The 25765-nt window shown below is 32.8% G+C and overlaps 1 protein-coding gene across 1 annotated transcript in view; it reads right to left on the reverse strand.

Annotated features, from left to right (window-relative positions):
- Positions 1–7404: 7404 nt before the first annotated feature.
- LOC129221979 (glutamate-rich protein 3-like) overlaps positions 7405–25765 on the reverse strand; it is a 30048-nt gene continuing 11687 nt past the window's right edge. The window contains exons 3-5 of the mRNA XM_054856387.1: positions 23722–23812; positions 19755–21273; positions 7405–7872 (exon numbers count right to left, since the gene is read on the reverse strand). Coding sequence (XP_054712362.1) covers positions 7759–7872; positions 19755–21273; positions 23722–23812 — 1724 coding nt within the window. The 3' untranslated portion in view covers positions 7405–7758. The remainder of the gene's footprint in view (positions 7873–19754; positions 21274–23721; positions 23813–25765) is intronic.

The raw sequence follows: 25765 nt of genomic DNA on the forward strand, positions 1-25765 counted from the left end.
CTTTCATCATTAATGTTGCTTCAGAGTGGAATTTATAACTTAATTCCACACGTGAAATTTATAACTTAAAAAAATAAGTTTCTTGTTCAAGTTGATTACTTTGAGGAATTTTAGATGTCGAGGACAAGTTTTCGCTTCGAAATTATATATATATATATATATATATATATATATATATATATATATATATATATATTTTTTTTTTTTTTTTTTTTTTTTTTTTTTTTTTTTAAGTGATAACTTCTTATGGGAGGCTAAACCGATTTGTGAAATATCGCGTAACGGCGCAACTCTCGTCTGGCATTTATTTCGTTCGCGCATACGACAGAAGCACGCATGCTCCGGGAAATTCTATTTCTTTACTCTTTGGGTTAGCTTTCAACGATAAGTGAAAGTAGAAAAAGTAATGAAACTAACAGAAGATGAATGATCGTCCCAACATAACGCAATCTCCTAACGAAAGGTGAGTTTAACAATACAGTATAATACCAATAACATTGTAAACAATATATATTCAAAACAGCATTTAATCTTTAAATTTATTTTCAAAACAAAAACATTTTTGCGATTAATTATACTAAAAATATATCGCTCCATTTAGGGTTTTGAACTGTGATAAGGTGTACATATTTTAAACGAACTTCATCCCCGCAGACTCCACAACGTGGGGGTTGGGGACGGCCGAGAAAACAAAAGATAATAAATAAACATTTAATTTGTGCATCACAGAATAAAATCTAAACTGACCTTAACTTTAAAACAATACTCGTTAAAATGTTAGTTATTTTGGGGGAAGGGTGGGAGGATCCAGTAAAGTGTGCGGTTAGGGTCCCTGGTGATTTTTGCAGGGGGCGGAGGCAAAATATAGATCCTAGCCTGGTTGTAATAATACGCCAATTTTATCGTTTCAGATTTAAGTTTAACCTTGTGGTTTGTTTATGGTGATAACATTTATTTATAATTAACATTTTAAAACAGTATTAAATCTTTAAATTTATTTTCAAAACAAAAACATTTTAGCGATTAGTTATATTAAAAACATCTCGCTTCATTTAGGGTTTTGAACTGTGAAAAGGTGTATATAATTAGAACAAACTATACCGTATTACCCCGGATTTGCCGGCATGGCGCAAAAAATGAGGGTCACCAGATTTTCAACGACCCTTTCCTGGTCCCTTCCGGCATGCCGGAAAAAACAAGTTTAAAAAAATTATATATATAACAATTTAATACTATAACAAATATATATTCAACTTTAAAAAAAAATAATATAAATTCTATACTGGTGTGAAGCACATGAGTATAATTCGTATCTACACTTTTTATCCAAATTATTGTCACTAGGTGATTCTTTGTGACATATACTACCTAAATACATTGTTTTATGAATATTTGTGAATGGGAAATATTAAAATAAAATTCCTAAAAAAGTGGCATCTAAACAAAATACATGAAGGCATAAAAATTTAAAAAGTGATTTCAGATTTCTCATTTTGAGTTCAGCTGCAGATTCCATTTTTATTAGTATTAATAAACAGTTTAATTTTGTACAAATATTTATTAACTATAGTAAGATCTATAGATAGTATAATAACTACAGATAGCATCATCAAACTACCGCGAATTTTTTTCATCTCGACGACTTGAAATTTATTGGTTCGTTTTTGAAAAGGAGATTACTTTGGGAATTTATTGTTATTTTTCCTTGTAGAGTTCGTTTTGCGGTTGAAACAGAGGGGAAAATTTACTTTTGTGTGGTTTCAAAATAAACCTTGAATTATCCGGCATGCCGGAATATTCGAATTTCCCGGCACGCTGTTCAACCTCGCTTTTTTCCGGCATGTCGGCTAATGCGGGGTAATACGGTACATCCCGGCAGACTCTGCAACGCGAGGGTAGAGGACGGCCGAGAAAAGAAAAATAATAAATCAGCATTTAATTTGTTCATTACAGAGTAAAATCTAAAATGTTTCGGAAATTTGAGTGTTTTTTCTGATAAACGAAATATTTAGAAACGACGCGTCATTTATTCTATTGTTTTTGCGCCGACATCAAAACTTAGGTTTAAAAGTAGCCTGAATGGTGATCAAAGAATACAATTATTTTTCATTTAGAGCAATTTTGATGCAGTCTTTGCAAGATTTTAGATAAAAAAATTTCGTTGCTTATTGCAATAGTAATTTTCGTAGGATTAAATAATGATAAAAATTTAATCCTATGAAAGTTATCACTTCTGCCGAGCGTCCCGTGAAGCACTTTTTTTTTCCTTTCTTCTTTTCTTCCGTTTCTTTTTAAGGCGTTGACAAATAATCTCGTAAACATTGGCGAATACAGAAATAATTTTTGGAGGAGGCACAGGAGAGTGAAAGTAAAAAGCACCTTTTCATACAATTTTTCATAGCAAATTTTTCACGACGTTCTTTTAAAATGTTTTTAGGCTCCATTCCTCTGAATTACCGATTCTATTAAAGAAGACTTATTGGACTTATTTCATGCACCTTCGAAACCTTTGCTAGTTAGATACATATTCTTTCACACTGGTCTGACTCCAATGTTACTCCTATTGGACGCTGTGTGCTCTTTTAAGTAATTATCCTTTCTTCTTTTTTCTGATCCCTTTGCAAGTGCAAATTTCTTTTGAATTTTCCTCCCTGTGATATTTTCCTTTACTTTTCTCTCGTTTGACATTTTCTTTTGTTCTTAACTTAGCTGTCGTCAATAGGTGATAAAATTCGAAAATAATAAATATCATTTGTTTGAGAATCGATTTACTTGTATTTTGCAATAGCATGTCTTATCAGTCAATTTTAAATTTTAGCTTTAGATATTAATATTATCTACGTAAATGATTGTTCGAGCGTTGTTTTTAAAGCACGCTGCAGCTCAATTTTTGCATCAATCGACTAAAAATGCAAACTAGTAATTTAAAGTGTCTTTAAACTTAGTAAAAATGAGTTCATAAACAAGTTGATTATTTTCTCCCCATTTCTATCTGAATTAAGGACAGTTTTCTTCATTGCAATATCCAAATTACATAACTATCAGAAGAAAAAAAATATTTGGTATGTGAACTGAAAATTTTCTATGAATGAAATTTCTTAAAAATTTGTTCTAAGTTTGTGGAAATACAAATCGTTAAAGCATCTTAAAAAATAAAAATGAAACTACGGTATGAATGTGGGAAAATTATCATAAACGGTAAGTATATAGCTGGCACATAAAAAAAAAAATTGTTGCTTGTTTTGAATACTTTTCTCTTACAAACTAACTAACACAGCAGAAATCGTTTTAGAGGAAAACGGAAAGTATGAAAAATCAGCAAACACGAAATTACATTGCGGTCCCAACTAAGGACTGTATAATTTTACAGGCTTTTTTTCCTTTTGCCTCAAAAAAAGAAAAAAAAAATCACCGAACAAAAATAAAAATAAAAAAAAGATTTCACTTCTCAGAAGAATGAAATACATTTGCTTCCCGCCATAGCTAAAAATTGCGGTGTTTAAAAGTAAAATCATTGTAGGTCCAATATATTGTAGCTGTAGTGCTTTTTTTTCACAACAAAGTTTAATATTACGAAAAAGTTCTCTCAGATTCTTGTTATAAAGTTTTCACTTTAATATAACGACATAGCGGAGGGTGGCCCAAAGAGGTTAGGCCTTCGTTTGCCCCTATCCCCATGGTGTGTAATCGGCGATGCATACGTATGTCATGTTTACATGAACACCGTCGAGTTTTAATCAGTCCCAACGAAGCAGCAGAGAAACGGCATGGCGTAACCAGGTTTAAAATTAAAAAAACATGAAAACCTTAAAAAAATTGAAGTTTTGTAACTTGTGATTAGTTGAAGACCAGCTTTTTTTTTTTGATTGTCAATAATATTACGTTATTCTGACACCATCCACCTACAAACTACGATAGTCATTTCGTTTGTTTCTTTTTTAAATTTCAGGTTATATAGTTATTGAAATAAAAAACGTAAATAAGGGCGTAGATATAAACGTAAATAACGTAGATATAGAGATAACGTAAATATAAACGTAATAAGAAGCGGGTATAGGATATAATCATATATTATTTATAATTTCTTAACTCGTGTGCTGACTTAGATTTTCTATTTCAATAGGATAAGTATAACTTTAAAAGTTATTTTTTAGGATGGCAATTGATTAGTCAATTAATTTAATCAGTTATTTCTTTATGTTTTATAAACAGATGTGCTGACTTTAAATTGGATAAGTACAACTTTTGTATACATTTTTTTTAATGGCAGGTGGCTAATCAACTATTTTAATCATTTATAACTTTATATTTGATTGACAAATGTACCAAATCACAATTAGTTAAGCTTACCCGCTTTGTGCTCCCTGGTAGGGCAAAGCGGGTGTTTCACGTGTTTGTAATGTTTGATAATAAATGAATATTGGGTCTGAAATAATACAAAAATCACTTTTTATTTTGAAGTTCAAGAACCCTGCTGGGAAATAAAACCGAAATTGTTGCGATAAAAGTCCAAAAACTACAATTTTCGAGCGTTTTTCGAAAACCTACCGCTTTGGCCCACCCTCTCCTATGTCTTTACGACACACAATCTATATGTTTCAAAATAGACAGCTAAAGTTCACATAGTTCGGCTTCCTTGCGGAGACAATGATTTCTTCTGCCAAAAAGGGGCTAATAACAAGTCGAGAGATGCAACTTCAAAATGGACCATAAAACTTCATGTAAGTTATCTGCTAATTTCATTCTGTGAATTAGATTACTTTTGGCAAAGTTTCAAGTGTAAGTTAAATTTAATCACAACTTGAGAACTTTTTTTCTTTATTTTTTTCCTAACATTACAAAGCTCAAATTAGTATGACTTTATTGAGGTATTGTGAGTCGGAAGATGGATAAAAGAAGTTTGCATCTGTCATCTTTTCAACCCCCCCAATAAAACTGAACTGGAGAGGAAATTTCTTTTCTTCGATTTGTCATCAAAATTCTTAAACGGTATATAATTTTCAATCACAATATTCAACACAATATCGCTTTCAAAAGTGGAAAAATAGGATCGAACAATAAAACACAACCTCAAAAACTCTATTCTTCACCAACCTCTCCCATGTCAGCCACACACATTGCTCAAGCATATTCTCAATTCACGTCACGTAAACTTCCTGGAATTCCCCTCCGTGGTTGGCCACAGTTGCTGTAATATACTTAAGCCTATGCTAAGGCCCCCCAATAGAGAGGCCTGCAGAATTTTTATTTATGCTCGCTGGCCAGAGAAGAATGGATGAAAAAAAAGCCTCGTCCTGTGGATGAACAACATTCCTGGCTTAACGACCCAATCCGAGAAGTCACATAAAATCCACATAAAATCATTTTATGGCCCTCAATGCAAGACTGTTCCATCAAGAAGATGTCCTGTGGGCCATGCCATACAATTTGCTGCACGTAATTTGATTTATTGGAGCTCTGGAACAAATTGCTATTCTGTTCGCTTTCATTTGCCATCCTCATGTTTTGTTAAAAGTGATTTTCAGTAAACAGCACCATCTGTTACCATGCGCTCAAGGGAAAGGTGTGTTTTTAACCATCAATGAGTGGAATAATGCTAAATACAGGCGGGAATGAATGGGTCAGGGTGAGGTATCTTTAAAGTAAAACCATTTTACCTATTGTGGGAGGCATTATTATTATTTTTTCTGATATCCTTCATCCTATCCGATTGATTCTTTCCTTTTCTTTGAATTCATATCACATGATGTGTAACAGACAAAGGGAAGGTAAAATAAAACAAATGTAAAAACTGCTTGTCAGTGAGAATCGTATAAAAAAGGTGGTTCAACACAGTTCGCTTTCCCCACGAGCAATGGTATACTCCTTTAAAACTCTCGGAGCATCCCACCAAGAACGAGACCCAAAAAAGAAAAATATCCCTAAAACACCCCCCTAGAAATTTCAATGGCACGTTCTGCGCTGTACCCCTCTCCTCTCGTTGGTAACCCTAAATATTAAATTAAAGTGAATCTCAACAATTTATAATATTGTGAAAATTAACTTGAGTTTTAAATTTCCTTCTTTTTATTTTCCTAATTTTTTTTTTTTTTTTTTTTTTTTTTTGGATGAATTTTTAGTAAAGTTTTAAGCAAATTCAACATGGAACGAGAGTTGTGCACGTACTGGTAGAGAGTACGACATCATAAAGTTAGTTTGAACCGGAATGCGTAACAATGCAAAACTACTACTTTTTCATTGAATTATTATTTTCTTCTTTTTTTGGAAATAAGTATAGGTTTTTCTTTCGGGGAAACATGATGGATTGTTTAAAAGCCATTCCGACAGCTACAAATTATGATATTTTCTCAACCGACATAACCATTGGTACTTAAAAAAATTTCCTTTATCCTGATATTACTTTTTACATGCATAAGAACATCGTGCTTAATTATTTATCACTATTATTATTTATTATTTTGCTTTATTCATTATTATTATTATTTTTAATCGAATTATAGCGAAATAAGTTATAAGAAAAGTGTCATTCACACCAAATCAATACTTCACAACTTCACATATTATTAGAATTTAAGGAGCACATATTATTCTACCTCAATGACCATACCACACATTATTAGAGTTCAAATTCTTATAATTTTTACTTATAATGTAAGAACTGTGACTCAAAAAGAAAAAACAGTTAAAAATTTAACTCAACAAATTTGATACTCTTTAATGAAGGCCTTGTGATTATTCTAAATAATTCACACGCACGATGTATTTCACTTTCTATTTACTGTAGAAAAAAAATAATGCAAACTCATTGTAGCTAATATTCACATTGTTCAAAAATTCCTGCAAAATTTACAATAAAAAGTACTGGAATCCAGGTTGCTACAATTTCTTAACCCAAAACTATTTCGCAGAAAATTTTTACAGAAACGTTTTCCGAATATAAAAAAAAATCCTGAAAATTCATGGTAAGACGTAGTGGAATCCACGTTGCCAGAATTTCTTGTCATAAAATTGTATTTCACAGCAAAATTTTACAGAAACGTTTACTGAATTACATTAGTAGATTGTACGCAAATTATATTGTATTTTGACCTTAAATATGTATTAAAAATAATTCTTGAAATTCTATGGTAAGATGTAGTAGCATCCATGTCGCCAGAATTCCATATCGTAAAATTGTACTTCCCTGCAAAATTTTACAGAAACGTTTACTGAACTGTAGCATAGACGCAAATTATACACAAATTAACTAGGATGCCACTACATCTTACCATACATTTTCAGGAAATCTTTTCAGTACACATTCAAGTTTAAAATGTTTGATGATTTATTTGAGTTTTGTAGCTTCTTTTGTGTTTAATGAAAGATGAGAGTGAATGAAAGGAAATCACATTGGACGAGATCATCTGCGTGCAAATACATTTAAAAATCTTTAATATTAGCATACACACGTTTAAAACAACCTTGAATTAATAACAATACAATACACATCTTTCAATGTTTTTGTGATCTAGTACATATGAAAGAATACGTTCTACACGTAAGATACATTTAAAGGCCTGTAATATTAATTACATAATCTTAATTACACTGACTGAAAAACTTTACAAAGCAGCCTGCACAAGCCTTTAGCTTGCATAGAATTCACACATATTTTAATCTAATAGTTGTGCTTTAAAGTCAAATAAGAAAGAAGGATAAGTGAGTTTTTTCTCTTTACAAAAGTTTACGAAACGAATAAAAATCATAAGATTCTCAGCTTTAGCGGCGCTTTGATTTACTCGAAATTGATATTGAGCCAGATTCTGGCATCAGATATTTCTCAGGCACATTGGCACAAATCGCTTGACACAGCTTCTGCAACTCATCAATCACCTGTTCATTATAAAAAAAAAAGAAATATTAGCATAATTTCGATGAGATAGTGTGCAAATATTTTAAATGAAACTTGGAATATTTTAGATGAGTACACTCAATATACTATAATGTATAGACTTTTAGATGAATAACTATAGTTAGCCACCTTATTAGTACAATTATAGTTTTAAAAGGCTAAAAAAGAAGAAAAAACTCTTTTGTAGTAGAAGTAGAAAATAAAAAATAATCTTTGAATGAAAAGTATGGGAATGTGGGGCGAAGTGAAAGTGTTAAGATAAAATACATTGTTTTCGAAATGAACAAACTAGAAATTTAATTTGAAATTAATGGTACACAAAGGGAGAAACCATGCATTCTATAAGTTAACTTGCACTGAAATGCTACTTTCAAATAGTGAAATTATTTTTTTTTTCTTATAAAATATTTTCTATTTGTTTCCTTAAAATATTTCCTTTGAAAAAAAATAATAAAACGATTTGAAAAGCGACAAAATGAATGAATAAATGAAATAGTTAATGAATGAATAAAAAATAAATGAACTACTTAATAATGAGATAAATGCTCGCATAAATTAGTGAATTACGAATAAATAAGTGAATAAATCGAATAATGAATACTGAAGAATTTATACATAAATCAACGAATATGTAAATAACTTAATAAATGAATGAATAAATAAATAAAATAAACCGTCACACTTTTCCTCGAATACACTTGACAAATTGTACTACACGATCAATGCTTAATATTGCAAAAAAACGTACTGCACTGAGTAACAGTAGTTCTCAATTTATATTTGAAATGTTAATAACAAGAAATTTCTCATTTTATAAACCCAAATATTATTTTAATATGCCACACAATATTACAACATCAGTATCAAATTTTTGAAATGCATGTTATCATGTACCATGGTTTTCAGAAGCAACTTTTTTTTTTTTGCACTCGAATCACCAAAATCTTTAATAACATACTTAAAATACTTCCAGATAGCTGGATCACAAATAAGTGTAAAATATTGTACCCCTTCACTTTGCGCCGCTATTTCACTTTACTCTACATTCCCCTACTTTTAGCAGCCAAAAGAATGTCCAACAGCTAAATATAGTTTAGTATTTTGAATAAGCTTAAAATTACATGAGTACAATAATCGACCAAGCCAATTAACTTTAATCTCTTTATCTTTATACATAAATGGCTACTTCTGTGTGCCTGTATGTCCGGGGTAATCTTAAAAAATACTGGACCGATTTTAACCATTTTTTCACCATAGATAGCTACATTATCACGGAGCAACTTAGGCTATAATTTATTCCTAAAAAAACTTAGTTTAAAAACGATGATGGAAAACTGTAAATGTCGTGTAATTTCCACATTAAATGATTAAATATAAAACCCATTGTTACGAAAATTCATTGCCTTACAACAGCAATATTAAAAGTAATCAAAATGAAAATTTTGAATCAAAGCTTCTCTGAAGCAATCATGACATTTATTGCTTTCTTGGGTTTTGAGTTCTTTCAGTTAAAATAGAAAACGAAAGGAAGTAGCGATTTTCTCACAATTATAACTGACTCAGGCAACGCCGGGTATTTTTGTTAGTAGTAAATAAAAAGGTAAGGTTTCAAAGAAGTTCTGGAAGGAAGTCTGCAGAGGGCCTGTGCCCAGGAGACCCCATAGCACCTACAGCCTTGAAATTTTGTACAAAATTACTTCGAGTCTCGGGGGTGTGCACCTGGGGTTTTATTTTTTAAATTTTTCGAATTAGTTTTTTTTTTTTTTTGTTATTAATTTTTTAAGCTCAAATTTCGCGTGAATTGCCTATTATTGCCTATTAAAGGAGTGGAAAATTACTTGCACATATCAATATTATATATCGTTTGAAAGGGTAGAATTTTTCGCGTTCTACGCAATTTGTTTCAATGCTCTAACTTAAATACGGCGGGAGTTACTTGCGTATTTAGCTCGAAATTTTTTAATCTTAGCTAAAATTTAGGCACTACTTTCTTCATTAAATCTATCAGTAAAAAGTGAAGGAATTGTCCCACAGTTTTCTTTTTGACACCACTGGAAAGAGCGGCTTTTTTTTACTCCAGATCTAACTCGACCTATGGTCGAAACACTTATCTTCTATCTCCAAAGGAAAAAAAAGTTTCAAGCCGTTAAAAATAAAATTCGAATAATCTCATCTCCATTAAAATTATTGATGTTTTATTTGGGGTTGTCATAGCTACGTCTTTTCGATTCAACAATACTAAAGAAAAAGGTAAAACATTCTATTCCACGTGTTTTCTTGGGGTAAATTACAGATTTTAGACAGTTTGTGGTGCAATGTAATTTTAGAAGAATAGAAAAGAAAGCGTCCCACAAACACGATGAAAAATTACTGCAATTCACTAAGCGTCAAAGCAAATTATAAGTTACGGCATTTTTTTCTTGTACCTTTTTCATCCGCCATTAGACAGTGCCTGCAGCGCCCCCTATAGTTTATTGGAGTAGCAAATTCACAAACTTTAAAGGTTTTGATTTTAACGGAAAATCTTAGACTCAACTCAATTCAAGCTCCGAGCTACTCTCTTAAAAAATTCCAGCGATTTTAACTCAGACTGAGTAAATTTTCACTCCTTTCCAGTGTCGAAAACGCACTTTCCTTATAGGAGTGAATTTCATTCCTTTTGCGGAGCGGTTATTTTCACTCCTTTTGGATAAGCTTATTTCACTCCCTTTTGATAAGTGTTTTTCACTCTTTTTAAGACTAAATTAATATCCTAAATGAGTGGTTGCTTTCTGTTTTGGAAAGCCGCTATTTCACTCTTTTTTTTTAGAATAAAATAGGTAAAATCATTTCACTCTCCTTTGGTGAAATTGTTTTTTAAACGTGTTTTCATGTGCTTATGCTGTGTATTTGAATTTAAAACTGTTTTTAAAACTTATTTCATTTCAAAAAAAAATTAGTTTTTTAAATTAAAAAATGAAAAAAAAAAATGTTTTTAGTGTTTCCGAAGAGGATGCACAAGAACTGCATGGCAAATACGAAGAATTTTCTTTTTTATTAAAACTTTAACTGGTAATATTTCTTGAACTACTGGTACATCGTTACAAATCACCCACGTGCAATATTACGTACATTTCCGAATCTAAAGATTGAAATAAAACTAAAAAACCCACACAGTTCCAAATAAATAGATTTAAAATTTTGAAACTGTATATTGATATTCTCGCTGTGCCTTTTAACATTAATAATGTTTTAAAAGTTACATCAGTTCAAATTAATTTAAAAAGTCACTCATAAATTGTGACAAGATACGTTTGAATTCAATTTTGTTTCTTCGAGGCCATTCATTAATTACGTAAGGACAATTTTGGCAATTTTTGACCTTCCCTTCCCCCTATGTAAGGGTATGTAAGACTCCCCCCCCCCCCATCTTAGGTAAGATTCTTTTTTTCTTCACAATAATAAAATAACAAATATTACATCACTGGGATCGTTCTTAAATTAACTATCATTTTTTTTAAAAAAAATTTAAGGAATCTGGACCGAATGTTTTTTAACAAATAATTTTTGTATATGATGCGATAATAATTAAAAATAAGACATGCAAAACACAGTACGATTCTTTTATTATATTTTACACGTTTCATTCTTTGAAACAAAAGTAAAAAACAGCTCATCCTATAATACATACTTTTACCTTCCTGAAGCAAATGAAATATAATATTTGCCAAACCACTTGGCCGCGGATTTCTAACATAAAATATCGGCTTGGAAAATATTACGTAAGAATGGATCTACCCCCCCCCCTCCCCCTCTCCAAGTGAGGGTATGTAGAGAATTTTCCACCCCCTCCCCCTCAGGACCCTGAATTAATGAATGGCCCGTTACACATATGAATGAGTGTATTATACAAAGTTTATGATACTCTTTAAAGTTTAATATACACAAAAACAATGTTTGATTAATTTAAAATATACGCAGTGGTTGGAGCTCCGACCATCGGGAGCGGATTCGGTATCCGACCTATAGATTTGCGCATGGTCGGGTCTGTAACACCTGCCTAAAATATATATACAGTACACACTCACCAAAGATGGTAACGACTGTTTCAAATGTCATATTTTTGATTCGATGATCGAAATAAAATTGTTAATGAAAGTTTCATTCATTTGGAAGAAAAAGTTACAAAAAGTTCGCCGTAACATTGCACGTGGATGATTTGTAATGATATACGAGCAGTTCGAGAAATATTAACAGTTACAAGTTTTAAAAAAAAAGAAAATTCTTCGCACTTACCATGCAGTTTTTGTGCACTTCCTTCAGAAACCTCATTCGGCAACAAATATTGTTTAAATTCATTAAATGAAGACATTTAGAATGCGACATCCACTTGTTACTCGCGACCAACGTTGGGTAAGCCTAACGTGGAGGTAAAGAAGATTCTCCCTAAACAAAATCACGTGACAGAATCGAACCAATGAAAATGTTTTTGAGTCCTTCTTTTAAAGACTGTTTTTATATTTCGCTCATCAACGGAGTGTTTTCGAATTTCACGCGAATAAAGAAAAGTTTTAGTCTTGTTTTTTTCGTAAAGCGTCTTTTTTCGATAAAGCTAGCACTCAGAAAGAATGAATGCACCCGCAATAGATTTCACTCTTTTTAAGAGTTATTTTTTCGCTCTTTTGAATTAAGAGTGTAACGAGCAAAATATATTACTAGTGACCACGAATATGAACGCGACTTTTCAAACGTACAAAACTGCAGTTTTGCAATGCTCAAGAGCCCCTTAGCCCTTACGGCTCTGCAAGTTGATACAAGTTATTTTGAAACCCGAGGAAGGGATGCTTTTTGATCAAAAGGGAGCTCATAATGCGTTTTTAATCTGTTTATTTTAAATTGACGATTTAAATCTTTGCAAATCAAATAAGATTGCGAAGCAATCTTCGGGGATTGGTGAGCGCTAGCGAGCAGGGGGCAAAGCCCCCCCCCCCCAGTGTAAAAAAAAAGTGGAGTGCTTTCTATTTGCACTCTCGCATGGATTCTAAGTCACCGAATACTCCTAGTCTGCGATAAGGAACTTAAGACAGTTAATAACCAACCCATCACGCTTTTTGTTTTTGTTTGTTTTTTTTTAATTAAAGTTAACCGTTCGTTCAATTATTTTATTCCAACACTTTCAAACTCATTCAAAAAAGGAAACTATATTTAGTTGCAGAACATCTCACAGCTGAACGCAAAGTGTTTTATTTTCAAAGATTATTTTTTACATTTACTTCATGTTGCAACAAAAGCATGTTTTTTTCCAGCCTTTTTGAACAATAATTCTCTTTTTTGAGCAATCATGAATTGCTCTTGACTAAAATTGATGTTGCTGTGGTTTTTCAGATTACCATAACGACGGTTGTTTTTACTTCCTTTTACAAAAAAGGAAGTATTGTATTCGCGAAAAAAATTTCACTCAAAAATCGCCCTTAATTTCCATTTTGCTCACCCCCAAATGAATGTTGAGTTTTTTTTTTCGATTCGACCACATGCGGAAAAGTGCCCAAGAATGTATAGACACGCGAAATATCCATTTTGACCATCACCGAGGTAATTACAACGACTTTTCTCGTGACGTCTGTATGTATGTGCGTATGTGTGTATGTGCGTATGTGCGTATGTGCATATGTATCTCGCATAACTCAAAAATGGTATGTCCTAGAAAGTTGAAATTTGGTACATAGACTCGTAGTGGGGTCTAGTTGTGCACCTCCCCTTTTGGTTGCTTTCGGATGTTCCTAAGGGGGTCTTTTGCACCTTTTTGGGGGGAAATCATTGTTAATTTCGATGTAAACTCAAGTGGCGTTATAATTTGTCGGACACTTGGCGATATATCGCCAGTCTTTTGGTCGCCAAGTTTTGTCGCCAACTTGGCGACAAATTTGGCGGAGTTTTTTTTTTTTTTTTTTGGTTTCAATTTGGCCATTGTTGGTGATATTTAGAGAATAAATATTGAATCACATTAAAATAGCGAATAATGGGGAAATGACATTAAATTGGAGTAAAAGGAAGTCATGAGATGCACACATCAGCTCGTTTAAAATTTATTTAGAGAGCGAAATTTTCGTTGTCATAGTTACAAATCGTCAGAGGGTTTGACTTTATTCATTTTTTTCAGGGCTTAACTCAAGCAGACTTAACTTTTAAAAAATATTGAACTAAAAAAAATAATAATAAAAACTGAAAACTGCGGCAAAAAAAAAAAGGAAAAAAAAAGAAAGAAAAGAAAAAAGAAAGAAACACTGCAAATGGTAAGAAACAAGGTAGGTGCTGTTTGATACCATGCATCATCTCATTGAGTAAAACAAGTCATTTGATATGTTAGACACTCCTATTTAATTAGTTCTATTGAAAGTCTCTGATCCTTCAACATAAAAACATTATAATTCAATTCAAATGTCGTAGTCGTGCTTTGTCAACCACAGATTTTTTTTTTAACTGTAGTTGACAATGCACGACTATGGCTTGTGAATTGAATTAAAATGTTATTAATGTGAAAGGGTCAGAAGACATCAGTAGAACTAAATAAATAAGAATATCTAACAAAGCAAATGACTTTTGTTTTAGTCAATAAGACGATGGTATCAAACAACACCTGCCCTGGTCAGTGGCGGATGGGGCAACATGAACCGGCCCTGGCATTTACAGGCTAGCCGGCCCCCTTAAGACTTGCTCCTTGAAGAGGAGACGCTCCCACCATCCTTAAGTTTTTTTTTTTTCCAGATATGAAAGATTAGAGCAGATACATCTTCTAGTTTTAGTAGGGAGTCACCATTAGAATTTGAGTAAGCAAATTAGGAGAACTGCGTTTACGAATGTGGAGAAAAAGAATCAATACGAACACCTGCATAGTAAAAATTAATATTTTTGCTGTTGATGGGGGGGGGGGGGGGACACTCCCCCGGAAAATTTTCAAAATTATAGCTTCAAAAACGCATTGTTAGACTTTTTAAATGATCTTGGGCGATGTTTGCCGGGGGCTTGATATTTGGAGAATTCCCCCAAAACTTTTTCAAAATCAGAGCTCTAAAACGTATGCGTAAGCAATGTTTTGAAACACTAGGGGGGAGAAGGGCGTTCAGGAATTCTTTCGGGCAAAATTTCTCAATTGAAGTTCCCAAAGCGCCAATTTAGGTGACAATTGACGATCTTTGGGGGGAGGGCTATGTTTTTTGAAATTGAAGTTCTTCAAAAAGTTTGTTACCTATAAATTGCCCCCCCCCCTCCTGAAGTCAGTATCTGAAGGTTTTATATGCAATAACGATTGATGAGGAACTTTTCACGCGATATCGCGTGAAAAGAGAACGTATAATTTTGATGAACGTCTTTAAACTATCTTTGACAATGTTAATGAGAGCAAAGATCCGGTGTCCCCCCCTCCCCTACGGGAATTTTTTCAATTAGTTGTCTTAAAAATGCATTCTAGGTGATCTTAGGTAAAGTTTGGGAGAGAAGAGGCTCGAAGGTGCCCTCCAGGAATTTTTTCGTAATTGAAATCTAAAGAAAGGGATTGTAGGTCTTCTTTCATAACGTAAAGGGGACCGACAATTCTGGGAAACTGAAGCTTAAAAAACGTTATTTCGTCAACTTTCAATGATGTGAGGGGAAGGAATTTTCGGGACATAATTTGGAATTGAATCCCATAAAACGAAATTTGAGAGGACCTTTAGTGATGCTGGCGAGCATGTTGGGAACAAAAATTTTTCTAAGTTAGCTTTTAAAAGGCAGTTTTTGTCGATCTTCGGTAATGTTAGTGGGTGAAGCTGTTCGGGGACTTTCATTCAGTATTATTTCGAAATTTGAATTCTAAAACGCAGTCGTGGATGATATTCGCTGATGTTACCAAGGGTTCAGGGGCTCTTCTCAGAAATCTTTTCGGGATTGAAGCCCTAAAAAAGAAATTTCACACCACCTTTGGTGATACAAGGGGGAGGAGAGATTCAATGACCTCTGAAAAATTTCTTAATTGTAGTCCTAAAAACGAAATTTTAAATGATCCTTAAAGATGGGGTGGAGGCACTTCTGCAGGATTTGGGTGATCACTCTCCTGGAAGCTTTTCGAATTTGAAGTCCTAAATACGAATTGTGGGCCATCTTTGATAATGATAGGCGATATGAGATAGGACTGGGTTCCAATTTAGAAACTTCCCCTGTACTCTTTTCAAAATAAAAGTTTTAAACACGTTTCTAATCTACCTTAGAGGTATAAAATGAAGGGTTAGAGGTTGTCTCTCCCTTCCTCCTTCCGCATTCTTTGCTAAGTCCCTATCTTTTTATTAAATTATTGATACAAATGTTATGGAAACATTTTTTCCGAGATCATTTTAGTTCTTTGTTTTTTTTCATAGTGAAATTTTCAATTTCCAACCTGATGTTTGAAGTTGTTTGAAATTAAAGAGTTTGAGATTCGTTAAAATATTTTTTTTAACATTTTGGACTGATGTGGTACTTTTCAGGGACACCAGACCTTCTTCCAACTTTATTTTACTTTAAATATCCTCCAGCTAGAATATCTTAATAAAGTTTTATTTTACTTTCGTTTTATACATTGAAACACTTGGTATTCATTACGTTACAATGTTTTAAATCCCCCTTACTGCATTTCAACTTTTTTTCTATTTAAAACATGCTTCGACGGCCCCTATGAAATCGCCATTATTATCTAGCTATTCATTCATTGTATTAAATTGAAACTTGTCATAGGTTTTTACTATGTACTGAATACTTTTTTTGGTTGATTTTTTTTTTAAATTTTGTCAGAATGTCTTCAAAAATTTCAGCTGCCTTTAGCTAGGTAAATTATAATAAAGAACCGTGAATGTTCCTAAATAATATTTAAAGGTTTAATATTCAAGGGTTGCATTTTCTTTCAAAATTTTGTTGAGAAAATATTTTTTGTCACGGGAATTCCACTTGGTATTTTGTTACTTCTATTTGATTTTTTTTAAATACTGAAAAGGTTTTCTTTTTCTTTTTTTACTTTGTTCATCCCTAAATTAAAATTGGCAGCCACGGTTCTACATCTCCCCTGGAGGCGGCCCTGCCTTTACGTGTTCATTGTCCCCTACTGACTATTATTACAGGTAGCTGTTAGGGCCTTAGAAGGTCTTGGACAGTTATGCAACAAAGTTATCTTATCGGGCGACCGATGAATTTACAGACACACAGTAAAGCATCTTATTGCTCAGCATAAGTTTGCAGAGTTCTTTTTCTTTTTTTCTTTAAATTTTACAACCATTACTTTTCTTGCAACAATTTCTTTAGTAGTCGTTTAGAAATATTCCGGGTTATTATAATATTTTCAGAGATATTTATTTATGAATTTTTTTAAAGAAGAAAAAAATTAAAAAAAAAATCAGTTTCTTTTTTGTACCATTCAATTGAAAGATTTAATGCGGCCCAAACCGAAGCGGCCTACCGGGCATTTGCCCGGCTGCCCGCCGGCCCCATCCGCCACTGGCCGTGGTTCTTACTGTTTAGTGTTTTTTGCCGTAGTCGGGTTTCAGTTTTTAAACTTTTTTCTTATTTTAATATTTTTCGTTTTACCTGTGATGTGACAAAAAAAAGTGAGATAATACACGAGAAAGCATTTTAGTTTCATATACAAGAATGGTTAACTAAATTACAAGGTTATTATATCAAACTGACAGAAAACGTTAATTATAAAACATTGATCTTACTTAATAAGACTAATAGTAATCAACATCTAGCTTGTTTCTTACCTTTTGGTGTTTTTCTCGTAGTCCTGTTAGTTTTTAATACATTTATTTAAAACCCACGCTAAAAAAATGAAAAAAAAAAAGAAAAGAAAGGAAAGGAACGCAATTAGCTAAAATGGGGGTTAATAAGGTAAAATCAATCCTCCTATTGTGGTCTTGGTTACCCGAGGCATAATAATGAATCGATTTATTTCAAATCCCTTTATTCATCAAAATCGGATGAATAGTTTAGCGGCTACGGTACAACATACGTGAATACAAACGTATACATAACAATATATAACAGTATAAACTTAACAATATATACCTAACAATAGACTGTTAAAACCCTTCCTTTTGGCTTCACCGTAGTCGGGCAAAAAAAAAAGGTTTTTTTTTTTTTTTTTTTTTTCCTTCTTTTTTTGTGCAAAATTATATTTTTTCAGGAGAAAAAAAAACTTGTATAGGTGAATTTAAACAGCAAAAATTTATCCAGATTCAAAATTTCCAGATTACTTATTCCCATTATTTAAGATTGATAAGAAATAAAAATACACAACGTTATTCGCCGTAAATAATCTTTGTGATAAGTGTACTGGTAGCTATCGGCCATAAAATCTTCATCTTGATTACCGCTCCTTAATCAAAATTTCATTTTTATATAGATACGCCTCGTAATACTTATAAAAGAAAATCACCAGTCATAATATGCACATTTCTTGGCCATTTCCATTCCATTCAATTTGTGGAAACCTGAAACTCAACGAGTAAGGTCCTATAGCAATTCGTGATTGCAAAAAACATAATAAACCCAGTGAATGAACAAAATGAACAACCATTATCAGTGGACAAATACAAAATTTTCTAGTCGTTTTCTTTTTGGAAATATATAAGTAGAAAGTTACTTCTGCAAATTTATCTGAGAAAAAAAACTTTTGCAACTTTATATTGCAAAAAAAAAAAGAAAGAAAGAGCTTTGAATTTATTTGGGACTGTTCATTCTCTGGTCGGTGAAATGAAGGCGGAGACAGAAAATCTTGCTTGTTTCGAACATCGGGTAAAGGAAAAATAAAGAGCAGATCATTTTTATATAGGTACAGTAAAACTCCCCCGATTACACACACACACACACACATATATATATATATATATATATATATATATATATATATATATATATATATATATATATATATATATATATATATATATATATATATATATGGATTATCCGTGGGGCGGATTATCCGCGAGTCATTTAACAATCAGGAACATGTATTTTCGCAGTAAAAAGCCAAACCAATGGCTGTTTTTTTCTTTTTTTTTTTGGTCGAAAAATTGCAAATAAACACAGTTGCTTTTGTTTCATGTATTTATTTACTTATTCTGTTTTCTTCATCGAAAAAAACACTTCATCTTTATTGATGTTTCGTTTTGTTGTGCGAAAATAAAAAAAATTACGTTTACTGTAGATGTTTTCACTGTTTGAAGATAGTATGCATCAATACAGCTACGTTTTTGAAGACGGACAATTTTTACCTTATTTGTCCCCCATTTTAGCCTTTTTGTGGTTTATCAGAGGAATTTTATTATCCACGGCACTTGTGCCACCCAATTACGCGGATAATCGGGAGTTTACTGTATGCATAAACAAATTTTTCGGAAGTTGGTTTAGATTCAAGTTACTGAAGTGTTTTTAAACTGCTTAAAATTGTTTTTGTGCTCGAACTTTCTAAAAAGCCGTTTGCCTAAAAAACCTTATCACTTCCTCTACTAATTGTTATTTTTTTTTAAACAAAATAATCTATCTAGTGATGTTTAACAAAAACTACTAATAAACCAAAAATGTCTTTTTTTTCTTTACTCGTTTCTTTCTTACTTCCAAGAACTGCAATTAAGTAGCTCATGTAACTAGTAATATGCTTACATAACAAGCGGTTTTATGGCTTTAACTGCATTAATGATTAATTCTTACTGCTTTAGATCTTTCACAGTGACGTATATATATATATATATATATATATATATATATATATATATATATATATATATATATATATATATAGATAGATAGATAGATAGATAGATATAAATTTGTATAAATTATTTGAATAATTATTTGAAAAATAAACTTGTCATCTCACTTGGTTCAGATCGCCCAGAACGTATTCTTTTCTGGTGAGCCTTTTGCGAAGACTTGATAATTCCGTAATGGCTTGCTCAACTATTTTTCTCATACTCTCAAAGTCAAGCTTTTGGCCATAAACTTTGGTAGCCTCTTTTAGCACCATTAAGTCTTCCATGATGTGTGGAATGTTTACGAAGTCTCCACTTTGTGCCGAGCTCCTGCTAGACGCTGAGAAAGATATTGAAGCAGCTGCCTCTCCGTTAGCAGAAAATGTTGTTTTTCCAGAATCTGATTCACCGAGTTCTTTCTTTGATGACGAACTGGATGCCATTTGGGATTCACTATCAAAGGATACAGGTTCGGAAGAAACATGAGCAGGTTTGGATGCTTCAGATAAAACAGCTTCCGATTCGACACTCAAGGTACGTTTCGAATCTAAATCGAGTTCAACTTTAGACTTTTCATTTACATTATGCTCAGAATTTTCATCATTAGATGACTTTTGTTCGTCATATCTGTCCTTCCCCATCATCGTTGAATGAGTTTCACTGGATTCTCGCTCTTTAGAGTCGTGAGACATCTTAGATTCAGCATCCAATTGACTTGTTTTCACAGATTCCGACCCTTTTGAGTAACTTTGTTTCGAATTTTGAGTGTTTTGCGATTCAGGAAAAACGATAACTTTTTCTTCCGACTCAACCAATTCAGTGGAATAATATTCAGATGTGCTATCGGAATATTCATATGATGACGTAGTTAAAACGTCGTCAGAAACTTCATCGAAAACTTCACTTTCGGTATATTTGTAGTCAGGAACGTAATAGTAGTAATCATCATCAGAACTACTGTCTGACATTTCGCCAGATGGCTTAGCTACAAAATCTTCAGAAGAAAGATGTGGTAGTTCTTCAGTTTCGTGCGAAATTCGTAGCTTAGGTGATTCATCTTCGTTGGGTTCTGAAACTTCTGATTCATACACTGCAGCAGATGCCTCATCTCTTGATGTTTCTGCTAATTCTTCAGCAGAATCTTTTAATTTATCCCTAGAGTCTGGCAGCTTTTCGTTTTGATTTTCTTCTTCTGAAGTCTGCCCTTCTTTATCTGAATGAAATGCGGAGTATTCGCTTAAAGTGCTCGGTTTGTCTATTTGGTACTCGGGTGTTTCTGCTTCTAAACTACTGTCTGAAACATTTTCAGGCTCAACATATATCTCTTCTGCACTTTCGTCAGTTGATGTCGCTGTTTCTACAGTTTTAGTGGAGGATTCTCCATTTGAAGTTTCCAATTCTGTAGTAGGTGAGATGATGGATTCTAAGACAGGTTCCTCAATTTGGCTAGGAAGTACTTCAAGTGTATCAGAGGTGAAATATTCAGATTTGGCTGCTTCCTCATTTGGCTCAACGACTCCTTCGATATTCGAAGATAAAACAACTGACATCATCTGTCCATCTGATGTAGATTGTGGTATATCATGTGGCATTACTGGGCGATAATTCATAGCAGCTATTAAGGGTGGGTGAATTCTGTTGATGAAACTAAGGAAAAAATAATAATAAGTATAAGTTTCATACAAGAACGAATATGTACTGAAGTTTCTGCAAAAGCTTTCAAAACACTCTACAAATACTGAAAAGCTTATTACATTGTAAAGTTAAGCAATTTTTTTGCGGAGGGGGGGGGGGGAGGAACAAAAGAATACACTGAAATGAAAGTCTACGACCACAGTATATCAGTACATTAGTACTTTTCTCCAACAACTCCCTACTTCTTAGCGCGAAGCCTAGGAATTGCAATATATAGTGGCAATGGCAAGCTCTTCCCATTCCAGTGGCAGAATCTGCCTAATAGGCGTTATATTTACTCAAAGCCAAATATTAATTTAAAGCTAGCTTCTCCAATCCAACTTAAAGATTTAACCCTTGATGAAATTCCAGAATTTTGGTCCTGATAACATCAGGAATACATTAAATAGAAACTAATAAATTTCTTGGATGCGTTATCTCCCAAACTGCTAGAGTTGATATCAATTTTGTTGCGATATTGAGAAATTGCATTTAGCAATTTCATTGAAAATAATGAAGCAATACTATTCGTTTTATCAGTAGTATTTTATTTGTATATTATGGAAAAATGGAAGTACAGATGAAAATGGAGCTGTGCGAATGCACAGAATCGTTTTCAAATGATCAGAAGAGAACAGTGCTTGTTCAGTGACAAAAATGCTCCAAACAGGCTCGATAATCGCAAAACCATTTGTTAAAAGTGCAAATAGTTGATTTATTTAATGCAAATAGTTGTGCTTTCTGGTGTTATTGTGGCACCTCATAGTAAGAGCTATCCCAGGTCAACAAACATTTTCATAATTTTTGAAAAGAAACTAAATTTACAGCAAAGAATTTTGATTTATGTAAACTCACATGATCCTGATTTCAGAATTCTACGCTCAATATTAAAAAAAAAAAAAATCTTAATCCTCTTAGCTGTAAGGAACAAAAACAAAAGACACCTTTATTTAGGAGCTTTGACTAGACAGCTTAGAGTGCCTAATTTCTGACAGTAACATATTTGACAAAGTACAGGAAAAGTACTCTTCTGAAATGAACGTGGAACAGGTGCCAGTTTTGTTTCTTGAATAAATCAGGATGTCAGGAAACTTCAAAGAAAACTTAGATATGTTTAGTGATATTTTGTCACCTTCCTTATTTATAGAAAAAGCTCCCTAGCAAAGGTGACCGAACCTAAGACAGAATTGCAAGCAAGTACCGTACAGTTTACTCGCCTCATAGGTGGCGAGTGGCGCTTATAAGTGCAGGGGCAATTTTTTTATAAGGAAGTTGAAGACTATTTTAGGCTATATTGAGTGACTAGGGGGGGGGGGGGGAGGGCTTCTGATGTTCTCTCGCATACATGTTTTGGAATTGTAGTTTTTAAAACGCAGTTTTAGTAGAATATTGTCAACGTTTGGGGAATGGAGAGGAGTTTCCAGAGTTGTCCCAGTAATATATATTTTTTTAATTTAATAAAGCATAATTAATCATAATAATAATAATAAAAGAAGTTTGGACTGTGTTTGGTAATGTAAAGGCAATTAAGACTCTTCCTGGAGAAAAAAACTTAAACTGATGTCTTAAAGACGCCAATTAAAACCATCTCCTAGAAATTTTGCAAAGTTTAATAGTTGAAACATTTTTTAAACGTTTTTTTTTTTTTTTAAACCTTATTTTAGACTTCTCTTTTTGTCTTTTAATGACTTAAGGAAGAACGAAAGAGTTCGGAGGTTCGCCTAGGTTTTTTTTTTCTTTTTAACTGATGAAATCCTAAGATGTCTTGAACTTCCTTTGGGGACTTCCAAAAAGGTCTTTGGATTTTTTTTTTTTTTTCTAAATTGAAGCTTTAAAAACGCTGTTTTACGCTATCTAGGGGATTCTCTTCGTGATTTTGTTTTCAAACTAGAGTCTTTATAACGCAAATTTAGGTCATCTTTGAATTTAAAGGGAGAAGAGAGTGCGCTCGGGGGATTGTCTCCCGGAATTTTTTTTACAATTGAAGCTTTAAAACTGAAATTTTAAGCAATATTTGGTGACGTTAATGTTCGGGTAATCTCACATAGAATGTTTTGAAATTGAAATCTTAACGTTCGGGAAATGTTTGATGATGAAGCCCCCCCCCCCCGAATCGCCGTCACTGCGCTGCAATGCTACAATAGCCAAATACCACATTTCGGCCTAAACCAAAACACCTAATTAAGAAGTCGAGTATATTTTCATACTGGTAGCTAAAAATATTTTCACAAAAGCCAGAAATCTGCATTCAGTTAACTTGCAGCGATTCAGAAAGCTTTTCGCAAACATACTTTTTTTACAGGAAAGTGATGGAAACCCATAAAATCCCGAAATACTGCCCGGAAATGATCTGTGACGTTTCGGAATTTTCTTACAATGCATGAATCAAATCTACATGGCATTTAGGAGGAGTAGACTTACTCTTCGTATCCGATTCCAAAAGCCTCGTACGGAAATACAGGACCGTTGTCAGTTGCGTCATCCTGTGTCCTATGAACACGATTAGCTTCAACTGAAAATTTAAAAGTAAATTGAAAGAAAGACTAAAAATAAGAAACACTAAGACTATGTTTAAAATGAGCTAATAGCAATAAAATTACGGATATGTGTTTCAAGTTAGTGATTGCAATGCCAGTGCTGAATACCGGTGTTCCGAACTATTTGACAATTTCGTAATACCAATATCTGTTGTGGAAAAATACCTTGAAAATAATAAATATCGTTTTATTGAAGAGTTTCCAATTTAACTTATTAGATATCTACACTGTAAAAAAAATCCGGAAACGTTTCTGAGTATATCGTGCAGCTGTGGTTCATGAAAGTTTCAAAAACGTTTCTGAGTATTTCGGAATCCTCTTTCTGTAATGTCCAGAAACGTGTCTGAGTATTTCGGAATCCTCTTTCTGTAATGTCCAGAAACGTGTCTGAGTATTTCGGAATCCTCTTTCTGTAATTTTCAGAAACGTTTCTGAGTATTTCGGAATCCTCTTTCCGTAATTTCCAGAAATGTGTCTGAGTATTCTGTGCAGCTGTGGTTCATGAAAGTTTCGAAAACGTTTCCGAGTATTTCGGAATTCTCCAAACAATTTTCAAAAACGTTTCCGAGAATTTCGGAATCCTTTTTCCGTGATTTTTTCTAAAACATAATTCTTTATTATAGTATTGCATACCATATCAGTTTCAATTCTTTCATATCTAAGAGCAATAATACAAGCAATTTTAGAATTATTCGTGGATTTTTTTTTTTTTTTTTTGGAATTTCTAATGACAAATAGCATGGTTAACAGCATAACATATGCACAGTTATAAATTTTTGAAAAATTATGAAATAATCTAGTAGTTTCATTCCTAATCACAAAATCGTCGGGGAATTGGAGTGGGGGTACCTTCTGAAAAGTGGGGATTGTTTGTTAAACAATCTTAAACTTCAGTTTTTCTCTCAATATTTTCAAGACAAAACTATCAACATATTGTATTTTTAATGCAGAACTTAAAAACATATCTTGTATCAAACTTGATAGCTTTTATCTTCGGATAAAATTTGACAGGACTTACCTACCCTTCGCGTTCCGGAATTCGTTCACCTCAAGTCAATTTCTCTGACGAACAAAGTGTACCGAAAAGTACCAACAGAGAAATTGATGAATTTAAATATGACACCAAGTCCCCCTGCTGGAACCATTCGGGTTGATTCTTCTGTTCTTGCCCTTTTCCAGCTCATCACAAATATAAATACTTATTCAAAATAGGTTACTGATTTTATTTTTACAGAGTGCGCAAAATGCATTATATATTTTATTTATTAAAACATTGAACTCTATTACATGATTATTCCATTTCATATATACGAGAATAACCCCTCCCCCACCATAAAAGTGATGGTGCACCCATAAAATGCTATGAAGCGCCCCCCCCCCCCCTTGAAAAAGCAACATCATATACATTATAAATCAAAGTATCACATACATTATAAATCAAAGTATCATATAAATTATAAGTCAAATACTTTAATATGGTGTAAAAATACAAAATTATTTTATTAAGTCTTTTTTTTTTTTTTTTTTTTTTTTGCTTTTGGTAAAATTGAGGCTCGTAAAACGAAAAAAATGAAGACACTTTTAAATACATATATGTATCTATTTGTTAAATAAATTAATACACATTTAACTAATTTAAAGCGTTTCGCTAATGCAAATATTTAAAGAGATATCGTCATTTAGATAATACTGAAGCACTATGTTCCTAATTACAAGAGATAGATTTTTTTTTTTTTTACTTCATACAATCTAGCTACACTGTTTACAAGAGAATGAAAACATGCAACCTTAAAGACGAACTATCAAACCTGACAATTTGCATATTATAACATTTAATTCATAATGCTTGATACATAGCCAAATATTAACTGAGATTGACACATAAAAACAAAGTACACAATAACACATATTTAAATTTTTTTATAATC

The sequence above is a fragment of the Uloborus diversus genome, chromosome 5 (genome assembly GCF_026930045.1).
Source record: "Uloborus diversus isolate 005 chromosome 5, Udiv.v.3.1, whole genome shotgun sequence".
Lineage (NCBI taxonomy): Eukaryota > Metazoa > Arthropoda > Arachnida > Araneae > Uloboridae > Uloborus > Uloborus diversus.